Below are 27,249 nucleotides of genomic sequence, written 5' to 3' on the forward strand. Positions count from 1 at the left end.
AGCCTGCCTTTATCTCCTCATGCTCCTCACCTGGGGTCCCAGGTCACATCTCTATAAAAAATCCCAACCTCTATTATTATACCATCCAGCATCCCCATGGTCTCTGGCCATGAGCTACACTTTTCAAAGGGCCCTTCAAGGTCAGTGAACCAGCTTCGCAAACAGGCAAATTTCCAAAGAGGAAATTACTACATGAGTTCCAGCAGCTAGAATTTGTTCACTCCCTACCAACATAAATTAATATTTTTTAAAACTGTAGAAGAACACAGGAAAAAAGTACAGAAGAAACAAGTTCTTAAATGAAGCAAAGAACAGAGACTAAATAGCAGTGCTTTATTTTAATATTCCTACAGGCAGCTGCTAGACTTTATTTCAGCTAATCATATTATTCATGAGCAACATTTTAAATGGTAGAATCTTTACAGGATCAAGTCTAACCCTTAATAAGTTATTTTATAAAAATTGATTAAGCTAATGCTAAAATAAGAACTTCTGTAATCTAAAGAAAAAAACCTCTCAAGCAGTAATTGCTTATGCCTGTTAAAAAATAATAATAATTTACTTTTGATTTTTACTGCAGATTCATACTATAAGAGGCACAATTCTGGACACAACTAAGAGGAAATTTAGGGACAAGATCCCTAACTATCAGCGGAAGAGCTCTGAACTGGTAGGAATTATTTTTATTTGTATGCTTTTACGTGGATACTTCTGAAAACTATATATAAAATACAAGATTTCTCATGTCTGAACTTTTCAGTACAATGAAAATAACAAGTACCTGTATATACAGGACACTTTTTGCAGATAACTTGGTAGATTGACCAGTGAGAAATGTTAAATCTTTCAAAAAGCTAATTCTTTTAAATTATAAGTCAGAGAATGCATTAGGGGAAAAATGTGAGTTTGTTCTGCTTACTAAGGAACTCACTTGATTAAATTAGTGAAAAGCACATTAGATATCAAATCAGTCTTTGAGCATAAAGCAAATGAGAAAATGTAAGTAGACCTGTATTCCTCCTTTACCACTTTTTCAAGTCAAAGATACCCCTTAAAATAGCAAACAAAACTATCAAAAATTATGTGAAGCCCCCATGTGTTTAACAATGAGGTTCATCCAGCCAGCAATATCATGATATTAAATACATACAGTGGTTACCACAATTGCTTTTGCTATTTGTACATTAGAGCAACAAGCAATGTTTTTTCTGGACTGAAATGATGTTTCTGTAAACATAGCCTGGAATTTCACTGGTTCATTTAAATTAATATGGATCTTATGGTAAGTGACCCCGGAAGAAAGCATATTTCTGATGTCTTTGCATGAAACACACACCTTCCTGAAACACTTCCTGTCTTGCACCCGTTTTTGGATATTATCACTGTAGTCTGACAAGAATGAGGTCAGCTAGGATTTGTAGCACTGCTTTACAGCAGCTGTCCGGCATTTCTTCGAAACTCCACAAGCCTTTAACTCCTTAACTGCCTCACCAAAACAGACATTGCAGTCTTGCAGGAACACTGAAAGAATAATGACTTTTCAGGGTGCTGAACAGTCTCAAAGGGCTTAGCAGAGGGAAGTAAAAGACTGAGCTTTTCAAGTGAGCAAAAATGAGCAAGATCATGAAGAGGGATGGAACTTAAGAAGTGTTACCACCTTTGTGGTAGCCAGGGATGGGGAGGCAAGACAACATAATATATACAGAAGGAAGAGGCATACTGTGTTTGAAAAACAGCAGAGACACCCAGGTTTAAAATAGTCAGGTTTATCAGCATTCTCCCACAGAGAGCCACTTGGCTGACTCTCAACAAATAAAACAGTACATTTGCTAAGTAGCACCAATAAAGCTGCACTAAAATTGTATAAGCAGCTAAGAGTACTCTGAATCTGCACAAACTTAGTTATAGGGTTACACAACAAACTTCCACGCCCAATACTTTCACAAAACTTCCTGATGTTTTAAAACTAGGTGTCTCAGGTCAGGCTGACTGTCAGAAACCTTTTAAACTTGTATAGGAAGCAGCATTCACACAATCACTAGCATGAGCTCAGTGTATGAATCAATGAGTAGTAAAAATTTATTTGATCTGTACCAATCATGCCCATATTTCCATTGTTAAACAAGCCAAAATCTGCACCCATGTTACACTGGCTGTGGGAGGGCAGACAGAGCCACAAAGATACAGTATGGTATGTGGCATACAAGCTTTATTTGCATAAAAGTTAATGTGTTTAATTATTTTTAGGTCCCACTCCTCCTCCACTCCAGTAAATTTACTTGCTATCAGTTTCCTGAACTGCACTGGCCAGGGCTTCCCTTGGGGCAGCTTTAAGATGATCCAAACTTAGCACATCACCAAACCCAACTTTCTCTGCTTTGTTGCTTTTTCACACATTGTGTAAGAGCTGTGGAGGAGATGAGAACAGCTCTGCACCACACCACAATCTCTCCAATTCAGGCACCAGAAAAGACTCAGAGAACAGCAACAAGGAGTGCAGAGTATGTGTTTAAAATGCTTAACTATAAGATTGGTGAGAGACTGTGATCATGCAGCACAAATATCCTGATAAGAGAGATATCAAAAACATCTTACTTTCCTTTTGCACTGTGTTTACAGGTGTTGCGCACACCTCCCCCTTAATGTCCAGTGATCCTAGAGTGCATCTTCTTCCAAGAATACTGTGATGACTTTGTGATTTAAACCATAATTTAGTTACAATATTAAGGCTGGCATAGTTTTAAAAGATCAGCATTCCTCCCTAGGCTCCATACTGCTCACACTTTGCAGGGTTTTGGCAGCAAAAGACTTTAGCTCATCCATTATCAGACTGTGAAACGCTTCAGAATGTACAACAGATCTAAGAAAGCATTTACAAACTCGACTCGCGGGGAGAAAAAGATTTCAAAGCAAATCTTTCACAAAACTGATTCTGTGTTACCAAAGTCTCTGTATGCCTCTGGCAGCTTCTGTTCCCACCTGAGGCAGGGCGTACCCACATGCAATCTATGCTATACGTGTGCGTGCAGGTCTGCAGGACAACCTCCATGCTGCCTTCCAAATGGCAGCTTTTCAAGAAGCAGCTGCCACTGTGCACCTTGTTGTGTACAGCAGCTCAAGTTAAAAGCTGAGAAGCAAGTCAACACACAAGAAATTAGCTCAGCAAACCAAGAAAAACATAAAGAATAAAAAGTAAGCAATTTCCAATAACTTCACTTGACTTATGAATTAAATGCTTAGGAAGCAAATAACATTCAAATGAACATTCCTTGTCCTATCACAAGAGTTCCTGATGAATTTAGTTACAATAATTAGATTAAATATGTATTTAATTTTATTATACATAATTGAAAGATAAAATAGAAGGAATGAATTAAATTATAACAGACCAGAAATATTTTGGGGTTTGAAACAATTACAAAAGTTCACATGTTCCACAAGACTCATACAACAATTCAAATTAATTTGTCTTAGGTACCTAACAGTCCAAATACAAGCAACATGTTCTTTGGGGTCAAATTATCTTTGATGAAATGGGGAACCACTGCCCAATCTTACAGGCAGGTTACATGATTAATTTTAGCTTTTGCTTACTGATGAATCACCGACTTCATCTTAGTGTAGCTTTAAGTGCCTATACTTGGCCATTCCATAAGCCTACTGTGAGGCTTATGCACAAGTACCCTAGTGTTAAAGGGGAGAGGGGGGGAAGTAAGGAGAACATGGGAAACCAGTTAGGAAGGCTTTGTGTGAAAACCCAGTCTGAGAGAAACAAAAGAAAATGCAATAAAAGAACCTCTGAGAGCTCCAGCTGCTTTACCTGACACATGCAGGTTGATTTAAAACGTTCACAGCAGCCCACAGCAAAGTAGCACCTATCCTAAAAGACTTGTACTTTGAGGCATGTGAATATTCACTGGTTCATTCAGTTGAACAAAAGCAGACAGGAACAAGAAGGAAGCCTGAATGGTTTTGCCAAAACTAACAGGAAAGCAACCCCTGACAGTTTTGGTATGGATTCTGCTCTGGAAATATAAGAACCAGGAAATATAAATAAGGAAAAAAATTCACAAAGTCTTATGAGGACTGCAAAATTATTTCCACAGGAATGCAGAGGAAGTCTCATCCCTTGTAATACCTTAAACTAGATGGAACAAAATAGTGGAAAGAAACCCAAGGGAAAAGCTAGTAGTGGCAAGTAGACAGGCTATATGGAATACATTTTTGTCTTGCATCTCTGACTTCTATTAACATTTTTGTGGCTCTTGAGGCAGAAAGGTAGGAGCTTTGGTTTATACTCATTAAGTACAAGCCAAAAGCCTCCCACAGTTCTATTTGGTAACTTCAGCTTAACATGCTCAAATATACACAGACTTCTGACAATGATTCAATTTCCCACTCAAACATAAACTATGCCAAAACACACCCAAGATTATTTCAACTAATAAACACTTGATTAAAAACAAGTCAAATCAATTTGGTCTTTACATCAATTTAAAAGCCTCTTACCACAATCACTGTCTAAACCATAGTGTACTGCAGGAAGCACCAAAAGGAAAAAATTATTGATAACATTCTCACAGTGTTCCTCTGACAGTCATCACTTCTGTGGTTGCACAAAGCTTAAGACCCTGCACTTACAAGAGTGATTCTCCTGCACTTGGCTTGTGCTGTGAAAATCATTTAAGGATGTCAATGTCTTGACTTCTAAAGACTAGGATTTGGGACAAATACTGTGCCAAAGTTCCTAAAACTAAGTAGATCAAAGTCCTGTGTCCTGTCATGGTTCACAGTTTCAAAGCCCTCTCAAAAAGCTGCCCTTTGATTTAACCTACATAGACATCTCTTGACAAGAAACACAATACTTGCAAATATGTACACTGTTACTCCAAGTTAATATAGATGCTGTTAAGTAGCATATTTATTTTCTTTGTAAAACAGTGACATTTGAACTTCAGATTTTTTCAAATTCCATCTAACTCCCCTGCTAAGTTTGTGTATTGAGTATTAAAAAGACAGCTGAAGCAAAAAATAAAAACTAAAATTTCATCACAGGGACACAAATAAAATGCAAGGTAACTTGTGATATGCTGGATTTATAGATCCTGAAATTGTGTTCTCCAGATGGTTATTCTTTCCAAATGTTCATAGTTACAGTCGTGCAGAAGGCATATCTAGTATGGTTAGCTCTTACCCAAGAGGCTTTTCCAATGTAAGTAACATCTCTAATAGAGCATTCTGATGAGCAATAAAAGAAAAGGCAAATTTCCACCAGACAGATGAAAGCAATACAGCAGAAATATATGTCAGGTAAAACACTGATTGGAAAACTATCTGTTAGAGCAGATAAAATCTGGTTCTTCTAATCAGGACTGAGGCACATTTGAGAGGCTGTACTGCCCATAAGAGCAAGCCTTCTCCCCCACAACCACCATTCTGAAGCTAAGAATGATCAAATAAATACTAAATTTGCTCAAAACACTTGAGACAGAAATTCTTAGACAACCCAGTTCAACAGAAAACACATGTATCCAAACACAATGTCCTGTTCCTATATGTATTTTCTCCTACAGAATGGTGACATGAGTTAAAATTTCATTCCCCCTGAGACATCTGTTGAGTACTCATGGAAAGATGAATCACTCTTCTCAATGGAAATAACTTGTGACAGCAGTTAACTCCTAATGTATAAAGTTTTGCATGGGCAAAGTTAGCCTGACTCCCTAGTGCAAATAACTAGTGGATTGCTACAAAATGTATTTCTCTACCTAGCTTTAAAAGGTACTGGAGAACTCAGTTAGGAGTCTTACCCGTGCTACAGGAAAAATGCCATCAGGAAAGCCAGAGACTGATCTAGTTCAAGAACCTTTCTGACAGTGGCCAAAAGCAGATGTTTGCAGAAAGACAGCAAAAGGAGTGATCCTTTTCCTAGCATGCTCTCAGCTGTCACTTAAGGATTTAAGCTGCCTTCAGAACACCCTCTGAACTACCACAACTAAACTATTCCTCTGTGGATCTCCTCAATGAAAGCACTGAGACCTCTGCTGCATCCTGTGGCACTCACCTCAGGTGTTTAGTTACATGCTGTACACCAAATACTTCACTTTGTCTCAATTCTGTGGCACACCAATCCACGGAGCATACCCCATCATCATGCTATGAGCAAGTAACTGTTTCCATTTACTTCATGGATACTGCTCAGCATATCCATGAGTCCTAAATCACATGTCTCTTGAACATTTTCTTTCCTATTGGAGCAGTCATGGTCTGCTTGTCCCAGGATATAAGGCCATAGGTAGTCTGGTCCAACTTAACATTTTGTGAAGATAGGGAATTAACTGCATCCCAAACCCAAAATATATCTGTACCAGGACATAATGATGCCTTCTGGTTTAGATTACCTGCTGTGTTAAAGCTCTCTGGTTTCTGAGCATTGCTAGAGACTAAGTTGAAGTAGTCCCAGAGCAATGACAATGAATCCCCCGCAAGCCCTCTTTGCTGAGTATCAGTTGCTAATGACTGCCTCAGGACTTTTTCTTAGAGACAGAAGTGCCTAATTAAATAGGCTGATAAGCCGTCTATTTTCACAATTTTCCTGCTACAATTCTGACAATTCTTAAGCAAAGCAAACTCTGCGATGTTGCTCTAAACAAGAAGTTCAAGAATTCTGACAAGTAACACCAATTCCTTTGAGAAGGAAGAGTGCACAACAGGGAAGGAAAGAGACTTTCATACTTCAGAGTTTAGGTGTTTAACCAACCAATCTGCTGCTACACCTCATGAAGAAATCAGGGCTTCTCCCAAGTGGGAATCCACCTTTGGAATTGTGGAATTCCCCTCTGAACACCAACCAAGCCCTCTTCACTGCTTACAGCCAGACAGGCTAGGTAGGTACATATGCAAAGCTAGAGTGAAAACCTTCCTGCACAAGCATTTATATTAAGTGATCTGATTGTGGACACAGAGTCATCTTTTTTTTACAAGGTATCACAGTCTCAGCCCTTACAATTCTTTCTCACAGTGGAGTGAATTTACAAACGTGTATGCCTAGATAGTTTTAGAGATAGGTAATTTTACACATATAAATACATACGAGCTTTATTTGTGTCCCACAACGGGGCACAGAGTTATTCACAGCCTTCCAGATGCTCTGTCCAGTTCACCCTGCATGCACAGCTTCCCTGAGACAATGATGACACTCCAACATTGGTGACATGGTCACTCCCCCAAAACTGCCATATGTGTTTTGTCAAGAGCTTCTTTCCTCCCTCCTTTCTGTCCCTTCATGCTCCCAGGCCACGCTGCTGTCCCCAGTGCCAAGGTCAGCAGGTGCAGAGGAGTTCTGTGGGCACAGCAGCAAACCTGGAGGCAGCTGGGGCGGGGAGCACAGCAGGGACCCGTGGGACTCCTTGGAGCAGCGCTGGAAAACACCACAGCTCCAGCAGCTGGACAGTGACCAAAAGCTGCCTTTGCTGGACCTGCCAGGCCAGGGAGCAGATGACCAGGGTCCATTCCTAACCATGCAGCTGCAAATTAGACAAAGCTGTGCCTTACAAGTGCCCTACTTGGCCCTTTGGGAAGGCAGCCTTAAACCTCCAAAGGGTTATGTCTCACACAGGTGGCCTGTAGAGCTTCATGGGATACTGGTCTTAATATTTTTTTCCAAAGTTTGCTCACTACATTTATTACTGTAGTAGTGACTAAGCCTCCAAACTATTTTTAAAGGCCCTGAACAATAGTAATCATTTAGGATCAAGTTCTGCTTGCTAAACTGAATTGCATCTTAAAGCCCCACATCTCTGTGGATCGCAGAACATAAAGGATATGGGATAACACTGGCTTAACAGGCATTTGAAGAACACCATAAGAACAAGAATTTGCTATAAGGCTTCTTCACTGTTCAGTTCCCAAAGAAATGCAGTGCATTGCAGTATCTCCTTAGCAACAACTTCATTTTGAAAGGCACAATGAAGATGCAGTAAGGTAAAGATGATTAGGTTTCTGAATGATCACTCTTGTCAATTTTTTCAGTGGCATTTAGAAGCCCTATCTAGGACCTAGCAGGACATTAAGAAGCTGTATATATCATGTTCAAATAACACAAAACTAAATCTAGACTGTACATTTGCAAAAGACTACTTTTATTGTATCCCAAAAAGACTGAATTTTACTTAACTCATAGGAGAGCAACTGATTCCAATTTAAATCTATTTCCAGAAACAAGAAGCACTAGTATTTACTGTTGAAGCCTTTGTCTGTCACCACATACATTTTAAACAAATAACTAATGTTTAAGAGATGGGTAAGTTTCACCAGCTCTAATTTGGACAAAGCTGAAACTATGACCTAAAAAATCTCACTATGTAAATGCTCTGAGGATAAACCTACATAATTTGTCTTAAGCTCATGCAAAACCAGAAAATGATGATGAACAGTATTCCTGACATTATTAAGGCTGGTGTTAAAAGCCACAATCTACACCATATTATCATATATAGGCATTTCTTCTGCATTTTTTTCCTTCAATTCTATCTCTAAAAACCAAACCAGACAGTCAGTTTACTTCTCAGTTATGAATATACCTTCCCCTCTCTTATTCTGTTAACTTCTATGGTTTGCTGGTTGTTAAGGGTTTGGTGGGGTTTTTTTGTTTGTTTGGTTGGTTTTTTGTTTGTTTTTGTGGTGGTGGTGGTGGTTCTTTGGTGGGTTTTTTCTTTGGTTCATGGGGTGTGTAGGGGGGTTTTTTGGGTTTTTTTCCCCCTGGTTTTCTTCTTTTCTTAAGGCTCTATGACAAGAATGTGACCAAAACTTAAATCAAACATCTTACTGTTTCTATACTTGTTTCTTTAATTAATAAATGTTTGTGTTAACAAGAGACCTTAAAAAAGCTACATTTTGAGACTGTCCAGACTATACTTAAAGGAAAATACACGTACTCAGAGTTATAGGAGCAGTAAGAGTCACAAAATACAGTCCCTAACCCTGTAATCCCATCTTGCACATGCAGCCCCACAGACTTTACTGGGCCAATCAGCACAAGGAAAGCTTGCAGAATCCCACCATGTGCACTCTGATGTTTACTGAATATTTGGTATTAAATGATACAGGACAGATTCTCTGGTCTTTCATTTAAAAGCCTTACCTTTATTTTACCTCTGGAAATTTAACCTAAATTCTGGTGTCAGAAGTACTAGGATCTGTCATTGTTCCTCAAATGGAACTGCTTGTACATACAGGAACATCTAGCTAGTCAAGGCTGTGTATCATCTTAATCAAGGAAAATCCACTCTACTGTTAACACTTTCTAAATACTTATTCACTCAAACAGAACTGATTTGAAGAGAGCACTATGAAAAATTATCCTCTTAGAGAAAGAACATCAATACTATTAATGCATGGGAACATATGATCACCAATACACAGACCTCCTGTGCATTAAAATGACTCCTTTACAACCACCCAATAATCAAAAGGGGGAAGGGGTGTCCACTTCAGAATTGATCTTCTTTATTTCACACTAAGCAAATGTTCACAAACAAACTTACAAGTCAGAAGTTTCTTACAAGTATCTTTTCCATTTATGTTTATGTACTATATCTGTAGGAGAGATGTCTCTATGTTCAAATGATGAGGTGCACAGGCACTGTCAGAAGTGGCATTATCCCACTGGTTTAATGTATAACAAATTAGCATTATTTATGTGCAGAAGAGGCATGGTGCTCTCAGCAGCTAAGTATTAAGCTTCTGATAAAATAATCTTGGTGAAGTCTTGCTAAACAGCAAGTTAAGGATCTGTGCCTGCATGATATGACTCGTTGCTTCATCAGGAAGGACTTGCATGTTAAATGCAAACATTTGGAGTCACCTGTTCATGCCCTCCTCAAAACACCTAAAAAACTGTAGACTTGTCCTCAGCTGCCAGGAAAACACTAGCAGAAATGTACTATAATTGCCACCAAAACCAAAAAAGCAATTTCAGCAGGGTTCTCCTGGCAGATCACCCCACTTATGGTAACTGCTGCTCAGGGAGCAGTTCCTTCCCCAGAGCTGTCATTATAATCGCAAGGCTGAACACAGACAGCAGGAGGGTCCCTACTGTGTCCCCCAGGTCCCACCTTGCTCCTGCCTAGCTCCACACTGTTTGTCACTGGCCATCAGGGGCTGGTGGACAAGCTTTCTGCACATCTCCAGCACCAACACACAGGTAACAAAGCCACACCAAAATGTAGGATAACTGGTGCCAAGCAGTTATACTGGGCAATACAAAGATTCTGCTTTCATTTTAAGTACCATTCATCCACAAGGATAAACAGGTGTTTCAAGTGGGTTTGCCAGAGAGGCCTTTAGGGGGTGGGGATGAGGAAGAAGGCATCCAGACCTTGGTGTTCCTTTCAGACCTCTCTGAACATCAGACTCTTGCAAAATAGTCATAGATGCTCTCATTTAGATCTGCAAGATCTGTTTCCTCCACTCTCACTAGCCATTGGGCTAGCAGCTGGCCAGAGACACATTTTACTTAAGCAAGTGGAAAAACATAGAGAGGAACAGACAACACACCTTGCCCTTCCCCCAGGACTCAGCTACAGTATCATCAAAACCAGGATGAAGTCACAGTTGCAGCCACAAATCAACAACTTCTGCCTTTTTGTGTGCACCTCACGTGGCAAAACTGTGGGGTGCCTATGCAGCAATGAAAGGACCTTTCTCTACCTGCCCTACATTAAAACACAGGCGATGGCCTAAAGCCCAAATTTCCAGTAGGGGGGAAAAAGAAGAAGAAAGCACAGCTAGTGACAGAGAGGAGGGACATTTACCTGGCCCACTGACTTCTGCCTACTTCCTTTTTACTGGGAGGAGGCGTTTTAACTTCACTGCTTACAAGAAACTTCCTATTAGAAAGCTGAGGTTTCCAGTGTGTTTTCATTGCATCTTCCAAAGTTGCATCATCAGAACAGGGCATATTCCTATAGGAATACTGTAAGGCATTATAATAAATAATAAGGAGTGTCATGGCTAGTAAAATATGTAATGTGAAAACATATAAGAATTAATTTCACTCTGTACAGTTTTAAAATTCTGTGCTTTCACATTTTCCTGTCAGACACATATAGGCACAGTCACTAATTAATATAAACAGTAGAAAAAAACATAAGCCATCACTGTAATTTTACTTTCACTTATTTAGGCTAATAATCAATTTTAACGAAAAAAATTCTTTTAAAAATAAAAATTAACTACAAAGCTGACTTAAGAATCTACAAGGAAGCTCACATTTCCTGTGTGTTCATTTGTGTGGAGATGAACATGAAGTAGATGATTTGAAATATCCGGCTGCCATAAGATCAATAGGTTAGATGCCAATAAGAACAAAAAGAAAGAATAAAAGAAGACAGAGAAAACAAAATAAAAATAATCCAAAGCAACAAAAAGCAGAAATCCATATTCCTGTCACAAAAAAGGAGTTTTGATTCAAAAGACCAACACAAGACTTCCACTTCCACCAAAGCCTAGGAATTAATGTTTTCAAAATTTCTTACGATGACCTTGTAAGCCCAGGGCACTTTTACCAAAATCCTGCATAAGACATCACAAGAGTCTTATGGCAGCATATGAGGAGCTGCATGAGCAGGATACAGGGCAGTGCCAGTCAGCACTCCCAGTTCAGAGGTGAGGAGGGAACTCCTGCCCTTCATCCCTTCCCAAACCTAAACCTACTATATTCCATAGACAGTAAGGTGTAATCTGCATAGAAAAGTAAGAGGACTGGAGATCTGAGAGAGATAATACTTTGATTAAACTCCTGGGAAAAATAGTTTGGATATTTATCCAAATCTTCCTTTTGAATATTAAACACAGAGGATGTGAGCATGGAGAATGAGTTGAGGAATCTTCCACAGCCATGCATGTGTTGTTATTTTGTAGATGCAGCCAGAAGAGGAAAATGTCAGAGCCAATTTTTTGCACAGCTAAGGATTTTCCCAGTCTGACAAAAACATGTTAGCCTGCTGTTACATACTGAGGTATTGTCATGAATGAGAAAAGCAAGCAAGGAGAAAATAAAACAATATCACACTGGTTTTTCTATTACAGACTACAAAGAAAACCTTGGTATTGCTCCAAAGTACCAAATCAAAGAATGTAATGAAGATCAAAACTTTCAAATATACAAGAAAAATCCAGTCCACAGCTAAAAGAAAACCCTAACATCTACAAAAAAGAAAATTAAATTTTTTCACTTATGATCAGATAAACCAACAAAATATTATTGTCCAATTTCTAGGTAGCAGTAGAACACAGTCATTGGTGGAGAGGGTATTAAAAATACTTGGCTTAAACCAACAACTAGCAAAAAAAACCCTAATCCAAAAACTTGGACACCCTAGGTCTAGATACAAGCCTGAAGTCCTACCTAGCACCCACAGAAGCCTTGTGGCAGCATGACAAAACCAGTAAAATGCTTCAAAAGAGAAACACTATTCTCAACAGCTTGTAAGAGTTAAGAGCTCTCTTCTATCAGAGAGCCTATAAAAATTGATCTGAATGATAAAAGATGCAGCTTGCAAAGCAAACAGACGTAAGAAATAGATAAGAAAGAAAACCCAGGCCTTAAAGGATAAATTTATTTTCCTGAATGCTATCTAAAGGTGGGGAATTCCAGCTTAGGGAGAAGTTCACAAACTTTCAAAGCTTAGCTCATATGTGTTCTGTGTTGTTCTCATAGAAAGAGATTTTTGGACAAATCAAACCAAAACCAAGAAGCAAAAAACCAAATCCCAAAACAAACAAACAGAAATAAAGCCAAAACAAAGAAACAGGTAAACAAGATGTAAAATTTCTGTGATGCGAAAGTCATACCTGGACATTTCACTGAACACAACAGCCACAAAAGCAGATAAAATTGATAAAAAAAAAGTCAATTCACTCATTCTTACACAATACCCTTATACATGCACTGTTTAAGACAACTGTTTGAAGCAGAGCAACCCACGGAGCATAGTGGGGGAAAACCCAACAGAGTTGGTTTTAAAAAGTTATTTTATTCATTACTTTCTTGGTAAAATTAGGAGCATCTGTGGATTCCCCCACCTCCTCCTTCTTCAAACAAGGCATCTCCTCTCAGAGCAGGCGGCAAATGATCAAATCAATGGAATCATCATCTTGATTGTCTTAACCAGCTCTCCATAGACATGAGTTCACAAGAGAGGCAGCTTCCTCAGACATTAGTAACGACCTTTGATCTGTCTTTGAAGAAATTTTTCTCAGGATATTAAAAAGCCTGTGGTTTATTTTCATGTGCGGAGAAAAGCAACACTGAGGTGAACACTCCCACACAAATGTCTCAATAAATCTATGCTTGTCAAAAATACCCTTGAAGAAAATTAACATATATGCACTTTGAAGGTGTACATTTTTATTCTGTAGTTCTCACTGTAGCCTCTGCTGCTTATTTCACAGCTCATGGACGTGGAGCACTCCATACAAACACCAAACAGACATAAACCCCCATGAGTAAATTGAAAATGGAGATGGCTGCAATGGCTAAGAAGTTTCAGTATCAGATACCTAGACCAATTAGTGTGGGGCAAAAAATTAACTTACACTAGATAACATATCCTAGATAACCCTTGCTTACTAACCATACATTTTCACTGAAAACAAAAGCAAAATGCTTCAAAACCTTGTGGCCTTTTACTAGGCTTTTGACGAAAGGGTCTTCTAAAGACTACTTTTGTACTTGCTGTGAGCACCAAGCACAAGAGCATTACACAGATACACACTTGGTACACGAGTACATTATTAAAAACGTCCTCTGTATGTGTATGAAGACACACACATGCACACTGGGATGCAAGAATTATCACTGGTTTCTTCCCTTTCTTTTGCTCACAGCTGTTCTAGCCAATGACACTGTAATGTTGTATTTCTTGAGTTGGATTCTTTTTGAAGAATTGTGATTATAGGCTGCTTTTTAAAGTGACTTTGTACCACACTACCAGCATGTTGAAGGGCACAGAAAAAGACTATCACAAGCACTTTGACAGAGAAAATTTACCTTCTGTCATAAAGGCAGGACTTTATTACAGTAAACATCACTGAAATGGTGCTGGTATGCGCAATTGTGCATGTGTAGGGAAAGTTAACCACTAAAGTCAGAAGTGCAAAAATGGCACTGGGCTGAGTAAACTTCCCTTGCCTTTTATTCTTACAAGCTTCTCTTAGTTATATTCAGGTTTTGCATCGGAATTGTTTTGATTAATATTTCTAAAATAAGGAGATCTATCATGCTGCTAAAAAAATGGGAAGAAAAGTATTCAATTTATAGTAGTTAAATCCTTCTTAGATGATTAAAATAGAACATTAAATATTCCCTTTTGGCAGTGATAGGATGTTTTAGAAAGTGAGAGAGAATACTATAAAAATGGGATTTTTAGGTTTTTTTTAAACCTGCTATCACAAAACTCACCTCGAAATGTTTACAGACTTACCACACAATGATGGTATTTTGGCTGCATCCAGTCTGCTGAGGGCAGCAAAAGAAGTAAGGGCAATTATCTAACCTATATTGTCAGGAAGACAAAAATTGTTGCTTTTGTAGGTTCCCATTTACCAAAATCATGTTGAACCCAGGGAAGAAAGGGCCCATCTGCACTTAAGCAAACACATGGAACATTTAGGAGAGACTTGTGCAGTAAGAAACTTTCCCTGGTTTTTAAATTCAGCCAAAACATGTACTTACACAAAACTAATGCCATTGCTGAGACAGTACCTTCACATGTGTTCACACCATGAACCTCTGAATTCATTTACTAAGTTTCAGTAGACAGAGGGAAAGCAAAAGCCAGGAGCTTTTGTATTAGGTATTATAATATATAGGTAAATGTATAATGCACAGATTTTGACCTGGGAGGCAAACGGATCTTGTGTGAAAGAGTGAGAAATGAGATATGAATGTATGGATGAGATCAGATTGATAACCTCTAAAACATAAAAGCCAGGAAAAACCCTCAATAATTTTGCAAAAAACACCCTCAAAACAAACCACCTCAAAAGAAAACAAAAAGCCTTCACCATTCAGTAGACAGAAGGTGTGCAACTTTCCACACAGAAAATTCTGGCCTATCCTGAAACCCAAAACTGAGAAAATTCTGGTTTGGGTTTTTACCTTGTATAAAATAACAATATGCAAGACTGAAACCAAACAGATGGAGACCCCTTCTCTCATCCTAAAATACCTCATTTGAGCTATTGCCTGTGGGATTTACAGTAACATGTCACACCTCCAAAAACCTATTTGTTTCACAAGTCTGAATATCCTACCCTTCAGTTTCTCTAAGGTCTCCATGACAGATAAATCTGGGAAGGGCCAACCAAAGTTCCCAGTGTGTTCTTCCTGAGGACAGCCTGAGCTTGTTTCTCTGCAGCAAGGGGATTGCACATTTTGTCCAATGTCTAACCAGGGGTCCCAGCCTGAATCAAGGCCAGTCCCAAACAGGGCAGAGAGAGGGGAAAAGTACTGACATCTCTATAAATTTCAGGGAAGCTGATGCCTGCAGAGAGTTCAGAGATAGCCACAGTGAGGAAAAACTGAAATTATCAACTGAAACACTGAATTATCCAGCTACATAAATGTCTATAGTCCAGGTAGCTTCCAGATATTCAGGGAAAAGGACAACTTTAGACACACTGTTTTTAAGAAAGGAACATTTGTGTTTCATATAGCACTATATCACGGTTTTGCTTCAGGAAATGATGTAATTACAGAGCAATTATACATTGGAGTCAAAATTACAGCAGCTGAATAATAAATATTAAACCATGTTTATAATAGTAATAAATACTAAATTCAATAGTAAATTAAATATTAATAAACACTAAACTACAAACATTGTATTAAATAATGTTAACTACTTCCTATGCTCATACAAAGAGAAAATTCTGTACTTGGAAAGTAAATTTATATAATGGAAATTGGAGCAGCTGAATTTTAGTTCTGTTTAATAATAAAAACCTGTCATACAGATAGTGCAAGATTCACATTTGTTTAACAAGAGAAGCAGATTGAATGGCATTGCAGAGTTTACCTTTTCTAACACCTGATGTTGTAGCGACATTTCTTCACCAAAAATCTCTTGCACTAATCCTTGTAAATTATCCACTATTAGTGTCTAATTACAAAATAGGTATGAAACATTTTACTTTAAAAACAAAGATAAAACAAACCTGAACCCAGAACAAACACCCAAACTCTATTAATCTCCGAGGCAATTCAGCTAATTGTGTAAAATTCCCCTCAACCCTCTATTCCCAGCAGTACGACGTTAAAGACATTCTATGTATTTCACTTTTGATTCCTCCTCAACTTTCTGAACCCGTGAAAATATGGGTTCAGAAGGCTGAGGAGGAACCAAAAATATTTGGCTTATGCACCTGCAACTTCAGAGTCCTCTCACTGCAATGAAACCCTTGGCTTCACACTGTGGCCTCATGGCAGGGGTAGCACTTCACAGAGAAGACAAATCACCTCAAGCATGTCCACTGTGTCTCAACTACTTGCTACAGGAACTGTACACTTGTAATGTGATAAATATACTGTCATCTTCCAAGACTACCATCAACTTGGCAAAATGCTGGACCACAAACTAGTAGAGCTGAATTCCTGTGGAGGAGAGAAAAGAAGGGTTTAGCAGAGGTTGTTTCAAATTATTACTAGAGACAAGGAAAAAAAAATCAGTCAGTGGTTTAAAGTGCTGATTTCTGAGCTGGAAGCTTTGTGGAATCCAAACCTTCATTTCAAATTTCAAAAGAGATACCCAGGTTTGCCAAAGAAATGTTGTGTGATGCATCAAGGAGCTCAAACTCTTTATTTTCTCATGGATCACCACAAAGAGGTCTATTACCCAACCATCTGAAGAATCCTATTTAAAACAGAATTTGACATCTGTGAACAGGAGTATACATTCTTAACCATATATTCCTAATGTGAAAATTTCCCATTTGTTAAAGCTTCCATGCTGTGCACTGAATTGTGTGCTTTAAACTGTGAAATATGTGGGCAAATACCACCTAAGACTTAGCAGGAGATGGGCTGAGATCAGTTTTTCTACAGAATGGGCTTGAGCTCAAGGCCACAAACCCAAGAACTAGTCACATGGCACAGGTTCTTTTCTCTACTTTTCTCCTGGCACAAAATCCAGTGGGAGGGGAATGTGTGTGTGTGTTTATCTGTATCTGTAGTTTGAGATATTACAAGAATGAAGACCAGATCACAAATTCTCACACCAATAATGAAATGACAGGCAAGTGATAGAGATATATCCTTCAAGAGAACCTGGTCAAAACCTCCCACGCCTTCTAAAGATGACTGTAAGCCTGCACATATGCAAAATGGACCTGGGAAGATCTTAGCTACCACACTCACAACATATTCTGCAAAGCACTACAGGAATGGAAGGAGGAGGAGGAGGAGGAGGCAGCAGATGGTGGAAATCTCACAGTACCTTTACTGTGAGCAGAATACCATGATGACTCTAACACTGTTCAAAAGGCATCTTCCTGTCTCAGAAGAGGCTCCCTGCAGCCAAGGGATGAGTAATTAGGCTTGTGTCAGATGAACATAAACCACAACCAGCACAAAAATGATATCCAGTTCTCACACATGCACTTTTCCTGTCTGGAAGTGTTCATATCCTTGGCTGAATCCAGACTTTATTTCCATTTGAGTTACTGCTGCACTTGCAGGATCCCCAAGGGGTTCAAAGACCAAAATTTGACAAGACCCTGTGAGGGGGGAAACAAGCTGCTAATTTATTTTCTTTCTGCTGCTTGACTTCCTGCAACTCTGCATGCCAACAGGTGCATCAGGATACACAGGTAAGCGCTCTTGCATCAGTCTTCTCAGAAAAATGGCTTCATCTTGCCATCTCCCTGCCAGGATGAAACTTATTTATCCCAGATTCCCTGAGTGAAGAACCTGTTAAAGGAGTCTCTTTTCACTAAATGACCATCCTATGCACCAAAACAGCAGAAGGTCTACTGAGAATGAGAGCACAGCTCAAATGAGATAGCTGGTGATGGCAGAGACCACTCCTCTGAACTGAACATCTCTCTGGATAGAAGCCATTTCAAATGGTTTTCAGGAAAACACTAATGCAGTCCACCCAAAAGGAAGGCTATATTTCACTTAGGGGAAGAATAAATGTCCTAAGCACATTCTGTCAGAAGGGACTAGTTCCAGGAGAGGCTCAGTGATGCTGTGAGATGGCCATATCCTGGGATTATAATTATCAAAAAAAACTTTTTCACGTTCTACCCCAGTTCAGTAGGTGCATTTGCTGGCCTAAAGGTCCCACCAGGACTGCAAAAGATGAACACCACAAACCTTTGTGGGACCCCTCTTCTTCTTGCCCCAGTCCACAGTTATAGTGATGGGTAGAGGATTGCAGACCTCTTTCCAAAAGGCATGTGCTTGCTCTCTCCCATTACACTGGTTTGCCAAGCAATCAGATCTCAACTCCTTTTAAAAGTCAGTTTGTTGGTAGGAGTCCTATCTGTTTCAGCAAATCAAAAGCACGGCCCTTTAAGGGATGATAAAACCAGAGCGACGTAATTCCTTGGTTAGTCATGGATTTTTGCAAGAAGCAGCAAGTTCTTAACAATTCAGGGTCCTCACCCTGGGATTAATGGAATATGTAGTCCTGTGAGGGATTTTGCTAGCTCATAAAACAATCACTGACTAAAAAGGAAACCACCAAAGGTGAAAATAAATGCCAAAATATCTCTTAAAACTCTAAGATGAAGCCATCTCTGAAGGGTATTTCAGTCCTTCCCACAAAAGTTGCAGGGATTTTGGAACCACCTGCTAATTCACTGCTGCCAAAGAGACATTTGCAGTTTAATCTCTACTTCAGAATATGATTGAGAGGGTGGGGACCAAGTTAACATCATAGAAACATTTGGTCCTTTATTCACCTGGCTCTTAAGGAAAGTATATTTTGACATTTCAGATGGTTTGTTCATGACCAAGAAAAGAAAATATCTCCTTTATATGCAGAAGGACAGTGTTGAGTTCAGAGATTAACAAGATCTTTAAAACACAGAACAGAAAATAAACTGTAAAAAGAACAAACTGAATATGAACAACTAACAATAGAGGCAAACTTTTCTGAATCTCTAACTTGCAATTATTTGATTTACCAGAATGTTTCAGTGTAACCCAATGTCATTCATCTTAGAATCTGGACCCAGCTTATCAAGCCGCACACATCTGATGAGCTTGAGAACCATCACATTGTCACTTCAAGCAAGATACCAGAGCAAAATCTTCTGTAAAACAGGCACCTCATAACATGAAGGAAAGCACAACAGTGCAGAACACTGGTCTTGTCCTATTCCATTAGCACAATTACAGAAAACTAATCTCTGTTAAGTACCAATCACAGTGGTCTGTGATTTCAGGAGATGTGACGACTTGATCTGGATGCTCTCTTTCAATCTTCTTTTAATTTTGATGCAAGCCATGGTACATAATGCATCATATGAGACTGCTGGCAAGTATCCTTGCTTCTTCTGTTTACATAGCTAAAATTGAGCTCAACTGTTTAGCAATTGAGCCAAAACAGATGAAAGATCACAAATGCAAGGCACACACAATCAATTTATTTTTAGCAACTGTTGTTTACTGTTTTCTACAGTGTCTAATGTTGTCATCCCTCCTGGTGGTACAGTTAAAAAGGGCTTAAATTAACTTCTATACAAAGGTTTGCCACAAGACACAAGAGTCAACTCTCCAGGAGAAATCACAGAGCCTCTGTGAATGACAAGAAGAAACAGTTTTTTCTTACCTCTTTCTTGCAAGACAGCTTTCATGTACACAGATGCCATCATTATAGAATGTAAGTGTTGCTTGAGACAGATGTGCAAAAAGGCAAATTTTACACTCATTAACCTAATCTTGAGAACCCAGGCTCACTGTTTTGAGTGCCACAAACAACATTAATGATACTCATAAATTTTATGGGTCTATTTACATTTTACCTCGTGGGAAAAAACCCAATGAAATAAAATGCTGCTCTTCATTAACCCTTCAAGAATATGGAAAGAGTTGCTCAAAACAAAATAACCCAATGCACCAAAACATGCTGGTGAAAAATTTCGAATTATGCTACTTCTGTCTTAAATGTCTCATTACAGTCATTCCAGGGTCTAATCGCATTGCAGAAAACCAGCACACTCTGGAATAGAATGGGTGATTTTTATGTTTTGTGCCATGGTGCAAGGACATGAGTGGCTGATGTTCTGTCCAAAACATCAGGCATATTTTGAGGGTGAGTACCTTAGGTGGTGGCACATCTAAGGAGTCTGAAAATTTGAAAGTGGCAAGGAGTTTCAGGGTAGGTGAATGAGATGTTTGGTTTCGTCCACTTCTGAGGTCCCACTTTGCTTGTTACACCAGCAGTTACACTGCGCATTTGAAGTTTTAAATTGCCCTTCTGTTACTCATACCTATGTCCTCTGACAACCACATTAGCACTAACAGCCTTCTGTAGACAGACAATGCTGTAAATAATTGTGCCTATCAGTGTACAGGTAGTTAAGAAAGTTTAAATAAATGAATTGAGGAAGAATATGTTAAAGAAGGCTACTAATACCAGAGTGCTTGTGCCTCTCGTCAGCTACATTCAAGTACCATTTAAAAAGTGCTTGAAGTATACCTTCAGTATTTCACTTCAACCTCTAATAATTCACATTAATTGCTTAACTGGATAAATATTTGCATTAGTAGATTTGATAATAGGCGCTGGCATTCAGGAATGTCAGAACAGAACACAAGTAAAGGGTACGTAAGTGCTTTCAACAAGAAAAGGAAAAAACTCCATCCTGGGAGACTGAAAAGATGCCATTCTCCATAGGAGCACAGCCTGTCTGGCAAGTCAGCTGGCCTTCCCAAGGACCAAGTGCAATAAGGACTGAGGTACCTGATTAAGAAGTAGGCATGACAAACCTAAAAGGGAGTCACAGTTAACTCTCTACAGCTGTGGATACTGGGTGGCATGTGGCCTTGAAGCCAACAACACACATACAGTGCAAGAGTAAATGCAGGGGAGGAGGTCTTCTTGGACTGTTTTTCCAAGTTCAGGATTTCAAGGTGCACCCAGTTCCAAAGCCTGAGAAGGTATGAGGCTCTTCCTCATACGCTGGTTTCCCTTTCCTTCCACAAGAAATGTCACATTGACATTTGTTGTCAACAAATTTGATACTAGCTTGATGTCCAGTTTATACCACTGCTGCAACTTGCATGCATGAAGGGAGTTTTCTTGGACTATTTATGCACTTCATAGTGTCCTGTGCTTGTGGTGTCAAAGCCCACAGACAAGCTCAGAGCACATTCAGGTTGCCTGATTTAGCTCACTACTCCTACATTTGAACTTAAAAGCATAAACCTTTAACTGCACACAAAAGCCAAGTAGGCACCCAGCATCTCACACTCAAAGAAAACCAACAGCCTTCCTCCCAAGTAATAACAATCTGTAAGCAAGAGGCAAGGCAAAAGGTGAGTATCCTAATAAATACACCACAGTGAATAAAAGGAATATAATATTCACCACAGTGAATAAAAGGAATCTGCATTTGACTGAAAAAACAGGATGAACACCAACTAAAACTACTCATCACCAGCTAACATTGCTGCCAGCCTGCTATGAACAACTCTTGGTTTCCTACATGCACTATAGGAAGCTCCCATCCTAACCTGACATTGTTGATGTTTAACAAAAAAGCTTCCAGTGCACGCTGCCATGCAAATCTGACACCCCTTAGTTTTCCGAGACCTGGAGGAACACATTTTTCTTATTAATGAGTGCTTCAAATCAGACTAGAAGAGACTTAAACATTATAGAAAATGTCACTTTCTTTTTTGGTAATGTTTCTGATCAATTCACCCCACTCTCAGACGTCATCCATTATAAACCAAAAGCTACTACCACCTCCTCTGTTCTTGCAGAAAAACAAAAGGAATCATTCTTAGCATTCAGTGGAAAGTTACAACAGTTAACGAGTGCAGTCACAGAGTTTAAGATTTAGAGTCAGAATCTGGTGGGAGTAGGGGAGGTGGCTCTAAAAGAATTTTATCAGTCACAGAATTGAGGCAAAAAAGCAGCCAAGAAATCATCTAGTGCCTATCATAGACCATAATGATTTTCTGGACTTTTCAGAAATTAGCTTGGCAGTGTAATAATTTGTACCTTATTTGTGTTTGGAACATGTTGAATTTCACCTTTGAATCACACCATCAGGTTATTGTTTGCTAGATGGTATCCATGACCATAGTTTTCCAGTAGAGGTGGACTATAATCCATTCACTCCTTAATCTGAGTGGCGATAACCAAAACACAAGTTCCTGAGGTTAATCAATATTTACACAGTGTTAGTCATTTATCTGCAAAGGCATTAGAGTATGTTTCCCTAACAGTGGCACTTCAAAGGGGCCTAGTTAGGAAAAGTCTCCCTTTCACCAGGTGCTAATACCTCTAGAGTGCTGGACTCGAGCACTAAAGAAGTAGTAAGGTTTTATACTGCGTTGTTTTAAGAGTGGACAAGCCAAAATCTGCAAGGTAGTTTGGTTTTGGTGGTGATGGTGCTGGGGAGGGAGCATTTACAGTGCTGTTCACTTCTTGCAGTCTGGATGTCTTTGTTAGTCCCTGCATTTTGCCAAACATGGATAATGGACCCTCTGTAGCTTGTAGTAGTGGAGGACTGCTTTTGTGCTCACTCTTGGGTAAACAAAAGAAAACAGACCACTATTAAAGTGGAACAGAAAGATCTTCCTAGTGAAAAGCTTCTGAACCTAAATCTGCCTCATCATAATGAGTGTCTATCTGAAAGGTGAGGTAGGCTTTGTCACAAAATAGAAAACGTGGTCTGCAGAGTTGCACCCAGCACTGCTGCTAAAGATGATGCTTTTAAAGCATCAAGGAGGGAATTGTTACAAAGGCATAAGACCAGTACACACTCACTTCACTACAGACATTCAGTAAGGATCACAGCCCAGTCCTGTTGGTGTGCATAAGGTTGTCAGCTTTTGTCAAATGACAAACAGTCTTGTGTGGAAGGAGAATTACCATTCTGGAGGGAATAACACCCACCATCAATTATAGTAATAGTTTTACAGTCTCTGTTAGCTAAAACAATTACTTTTCTCCCCAATTTCCTTCAGCTTCAGAGATATAAACCATGCATTCCAGAACTAACAGCACCGAAAGCCCAACCAGACCAAAGGTGAGCCAGCCGAGGGCGAAAGACCACCACAAAGAAGAGGCTGGTTACAGGGGGAAAGGAAATGCACAAACACAGCAGAAAGAGAAGGACGATGTAGCCCGAGCCAGCACCATCCTGAGAAGTCCAAAGGCACAGAAAACACAAAAAAGTTCTGTCAAGAAAAGAGAGGATCTCTCTCGTGATGACTTGCTATTTCTTCTCAGTGTCCTCGAGGGTGAATTACAGGTAATGTATTGTCCTGCTTTATGCTCCAAATTAAAATACACTCCACCCTCCATCCCCATTATCTCCTCCACCACAAACATATATACTCCTTTTCTGTTAAGAAAACACCTTACACAGCTTGATACAGGACAAATATGAACTGCAGTATATAAAAAACCCCCAAAATTATAGCTATTAGAGCTATCACACAGGAAACATGATCTTTGTACCACAACTCACAAAGCAGACAACTCATAAAACTTGCTAGTTGAGCTGCCCCATTCTAAGTATCTTGAATACAAAGTATTTGTCATTGTACGGTTGATATGGAGAACATATTACAGACCTTCAAGATATTTTACTTAATTATGTCTTATCCTCCCACTCCTATGAAGCCATGAGCTTTACTCTCTATGAACCAGTATGTGCCACTTCACATGAAGTAACTCATTTAACAGTATTGTAACACATATGGCTAGAATAATCAAAATAGCCATTTTATTTCCCATAATACAAAGCAAAAGTGTTACATGCCACTTAGCCCACAGGTTACTGGATTTTAAGAGCGAGCATTTTTCTACCTAGAAAAGGAACCATCTGTCAAGTGGTAAATGATGCTTAACCTGGTCAAACATCATTTCAGGAAGTGGAAACCAGATTTCTAGTGAGAAGGGAAAATATTTCTGTGGCAGGCTTATTACACAGAAGCAGTAATTTTAAAACTACTTACAGGCACAGAAAAAAGCCACCTGGATAAAGTGGCCTAAATGGGTGTAGCACATGGTGTCAGAGTTTATTACCTAGACAGCATCTGGGAAGTTCTATTCTTAAAGTGTGTGGTATGTTTATATAATAATACAGACACGCTGAACAGAACAACCATGTGATATGAATATTTAATAGCTGCACCAATATTTGAGGGTAGATTCAAGGCAAACTTCTACAGATTGTTTCATTATCCAAACAGAACAATGTCCATGTTTGCAAAATATTTCTCTCCTGCCCACTTGGCCTTTCTTACTTTAGGTTAAAGTTCAGATGTCACACATTTTTATATATTTATTTATATTATACATACACTCTTCATTACATGTGCATCATATAAATATAAAAATATATAAATATATACACTCTTCAATTATTAAGGCTTAAAGCTGGAATAGGGAAATGAGAAACAGGAAAACAATGTCCCTTACATGAGCATTTTAAATCACATCTGAAATTTAAAAGGAAGCAGCACTATGAATGAAAAAGATAGGAAGTCATCTGTTATCCCTTACTTCTCCTGTACTAACAAGTCAAATCATTGAAGATCAGCTGTCAATCCAGTCATAACAAAGTTTCTAATTTGGACGTCATTCCTTTCCAAGTTCCAGAATATTCAAGGTGTACAAAGACCACTCTTCTATTTTTTTCTGCTAAGGATTAGAAATAGACTATTTTATATTTTAACAGTCATAAATGGGGATACAGAAGTCTTCCAGCCAAAAGGAGTCAGACTAGAAGTCTTACCCTCCCCTGGATATCCTTCTCTCTGATTCCCTTCCTTCCTATTCTATCCTTCTAGGATTAGCACATACTTGTTTTTAACTGAAATGACTGCAGAGACAGCTGTTTGAGACAGTTCATGTAGTTTGTATCACTACAAAAGAGGCAGGAGGGCAACCTTCACCACCAGAGGATGCAGAGTGGGGGGGGAAAAAACCCAAGAGGGACACATCTGTAGTGGGTTTAAACTACAGAAGTCACCTACACCCAACACTTTCATGTTTCCAGACACATCCCACTATCCTGCACTAACAAGTCAATTTCTAATACCACAAGATGTACTTTGCCCTAAAACTTTTTCTTGTGAATACTACACATTAGTCCAGAAACAGCAAAGCAACCTAATCATTAAAGAAGTACTTAAGCTTTGATGAAGGGTCTGAAGATCTTGGAGTTTATGTTGAACTAATAAAATACAAAGACCAATACTTCCCTCATGCTTTTCAAGTGTCTTCACATTACTTTACACACACAGTGTTATTTTAGAAGTTTTTCAGTTATCTTAAAATCAAAAGGAGAGAGTTAATCTGTAAATACATAAATACAGCTTAACAAGATAAAGCCTTAATTTGTGTTTCTGCAGGCTCAAGATGAAGTTATAGGAGTACTTAAGGCTGAAAAAATTGACTTAGCTTTGCTTGAAGCACAATATGGCTTTGTTACTCCCAAGAAGGTGTTAGAGGCACTCCAGCGAGACGCTATTCAAACAAAGGCTGAGCAATGGCAAGAAGATGTCTATGAAAAGCCTATGGGAGAGGTAAGAATGAGTAATTGATATTTAACCATAGTTCCCACCAAATTCAACAGAAAATCTCACCCACTGCTGGGGAAGGAGGCAAATGAGCTCTAAATCTGGAATGGAACATGAGTGTGAGTGAGTGCAGAACAAGGTCCAGGGTCCAGCTGGGACCTGAATCTAGTGATCCTCACTTATACTGCAGACTGGGGGCTTTACACATCAGCATATCTGATTCTGTCTAATTCAAATCATCTTATTTTTCTTTTCTTTTCCCCTTTTGTTATCCACATTCCCAGTCCATACAAGCAGAAGCCTCACCAGTCCCCACTTGTGTCATGGAGGCCCATGTTACCAGTTGCTGCAGAGGCCCATCCAGTAGCAATGACACAGCTGTGCACCTCTGCATATCCCTGCTCCCATTAATTCAGGAGCAGTCATGGGGATACCTGCTTGGTCTGAAGAGTTACTATAATGAGCTGGCATTAGAAACTTCATCCAGGCAGAAACCTAATATTATCACGTTATACTTAAGTAACCTTTAGTTTAATTACATAACTGCAGCAGCAGCTGCCATACTTTCTGAACAATGTTATCTGATTCACTTCTGCCCTGCAATGCAAATCACTAGATATTAAAACACCTTCACATCAGATTGTGGTTTTTTATCCCAGGTAGTTGTCTCCAATTCAGATAAACATTTTTAAACATACTGCTCAGTATAGATAACTATCACAAAATAAAAGCAGAAATTATGAATGAAAGTCTTCTATCAAATGTTTTCCAAGTTTTTTCAACAGAAATGTACCTAAGGACACAGAGATAATTTCAGACAAAATTATGGCAGGCAAAAGGTCAACTCTCATTTCAGAAGCTCAAAGGTTAAAATCTCTGGTTATAATCCGAAACAGATAAAGTTCACCTCTGAAGCTTAATTTCTTTTAGAACATTGTGGTATTATGTCACAGAAACTTTGAGCACAAGTGGAAATGATTTGAGAAGTCCATAACAGTTTGAAAACATAAGCTCAGTCTGTTACTTGACGTAAGTTTATACAATCTTTCCTTCTTACATTTAATGGCAGAGAAATAATTTCTAGCACCACTGGATTTGGCAATTTCAAAAGGCAAAGGTAAACACTGTGAGCAACTGAAAGGGTGGAAAGACCATTGACACTTCTTGCTCTTTGTAAACCAAAGAATGCTGTAATAGGTAGAGATTCCACAATTTCAGTTTCAAAATCCCCCTGAATTATGTCAGAGATCCATTTCGTTGTTTTTCTGAAAGGTTTGTTTGTTTTTATTTATTTTTTTTTTATTTTTCAAACACATATAAAGACCAAAGGAGAGGTGGAACCAGCCACAAAGTCCAGGAACAGACCATTTAAATTCTGTATCTGCATGTGCATCTCACCCTTGAGAGTTTTGCTTGGTAGCTCTGAACACAGAGCATCTTCCCAAAACACAAGAGAAATTACAATTAATTTC

At 39.0% G+C, this 27,249-nt stretch overlaps 2 protein-coding genes across 3 annotated transcripts in view; one reads left to right on the forward strand and one right to left on the reverse strand.

Annotated features, from left to right (window-relative positions):
• Positions 1-27,249, reverse strand: part of CMSS1 (cms1 ribosomal small subunit homolog) — a 220,513-nt gene that overhangs the window by 117,336 nt on the left and 75,928 nt on the right. The gene's annotated exons all lie outside the window — the stretch shown is intronic.
• FILIP1L (filamin A interacting protein 1 like) overlaps positions 1-27,249 on the forward strand; it is a 129,286-nt gene that overhangs the window by 44,417 nt on the left and 57,620 nt on the right. Inside the window, exons 2-4 of the mRNA XM_030234381.2 lie at positions 581-670; positions 23,213-23,499; positions 25,610-25,783. Of these exons, the coding sequence (XP_030090241.2) occupies positions 23,230-23,499; positions 25,610-25,783 (444 nt within the window). The 5' untranslated portion in view covers positions 581-670; positions 23,213-23,229. The remainder of the gene's footprint in view (positions 1-580; positions 671-23,212; positions 23,500-25,609; positions 25,784-27,249) is intronic.

Source organism: Serinus canaria, chromosome 1 (assembly GCF_022539315.1).
Source record: "Serinus canaria isolate serCan28SL12 chromosome 1, serCan2020, whole genome shotgun sequence".
Lineage (NCBI taxonomy): Eukaryota > Metazoa > Chordata > Aves > Passeriformes > Fringillidae > Serinus > Serinus canaria.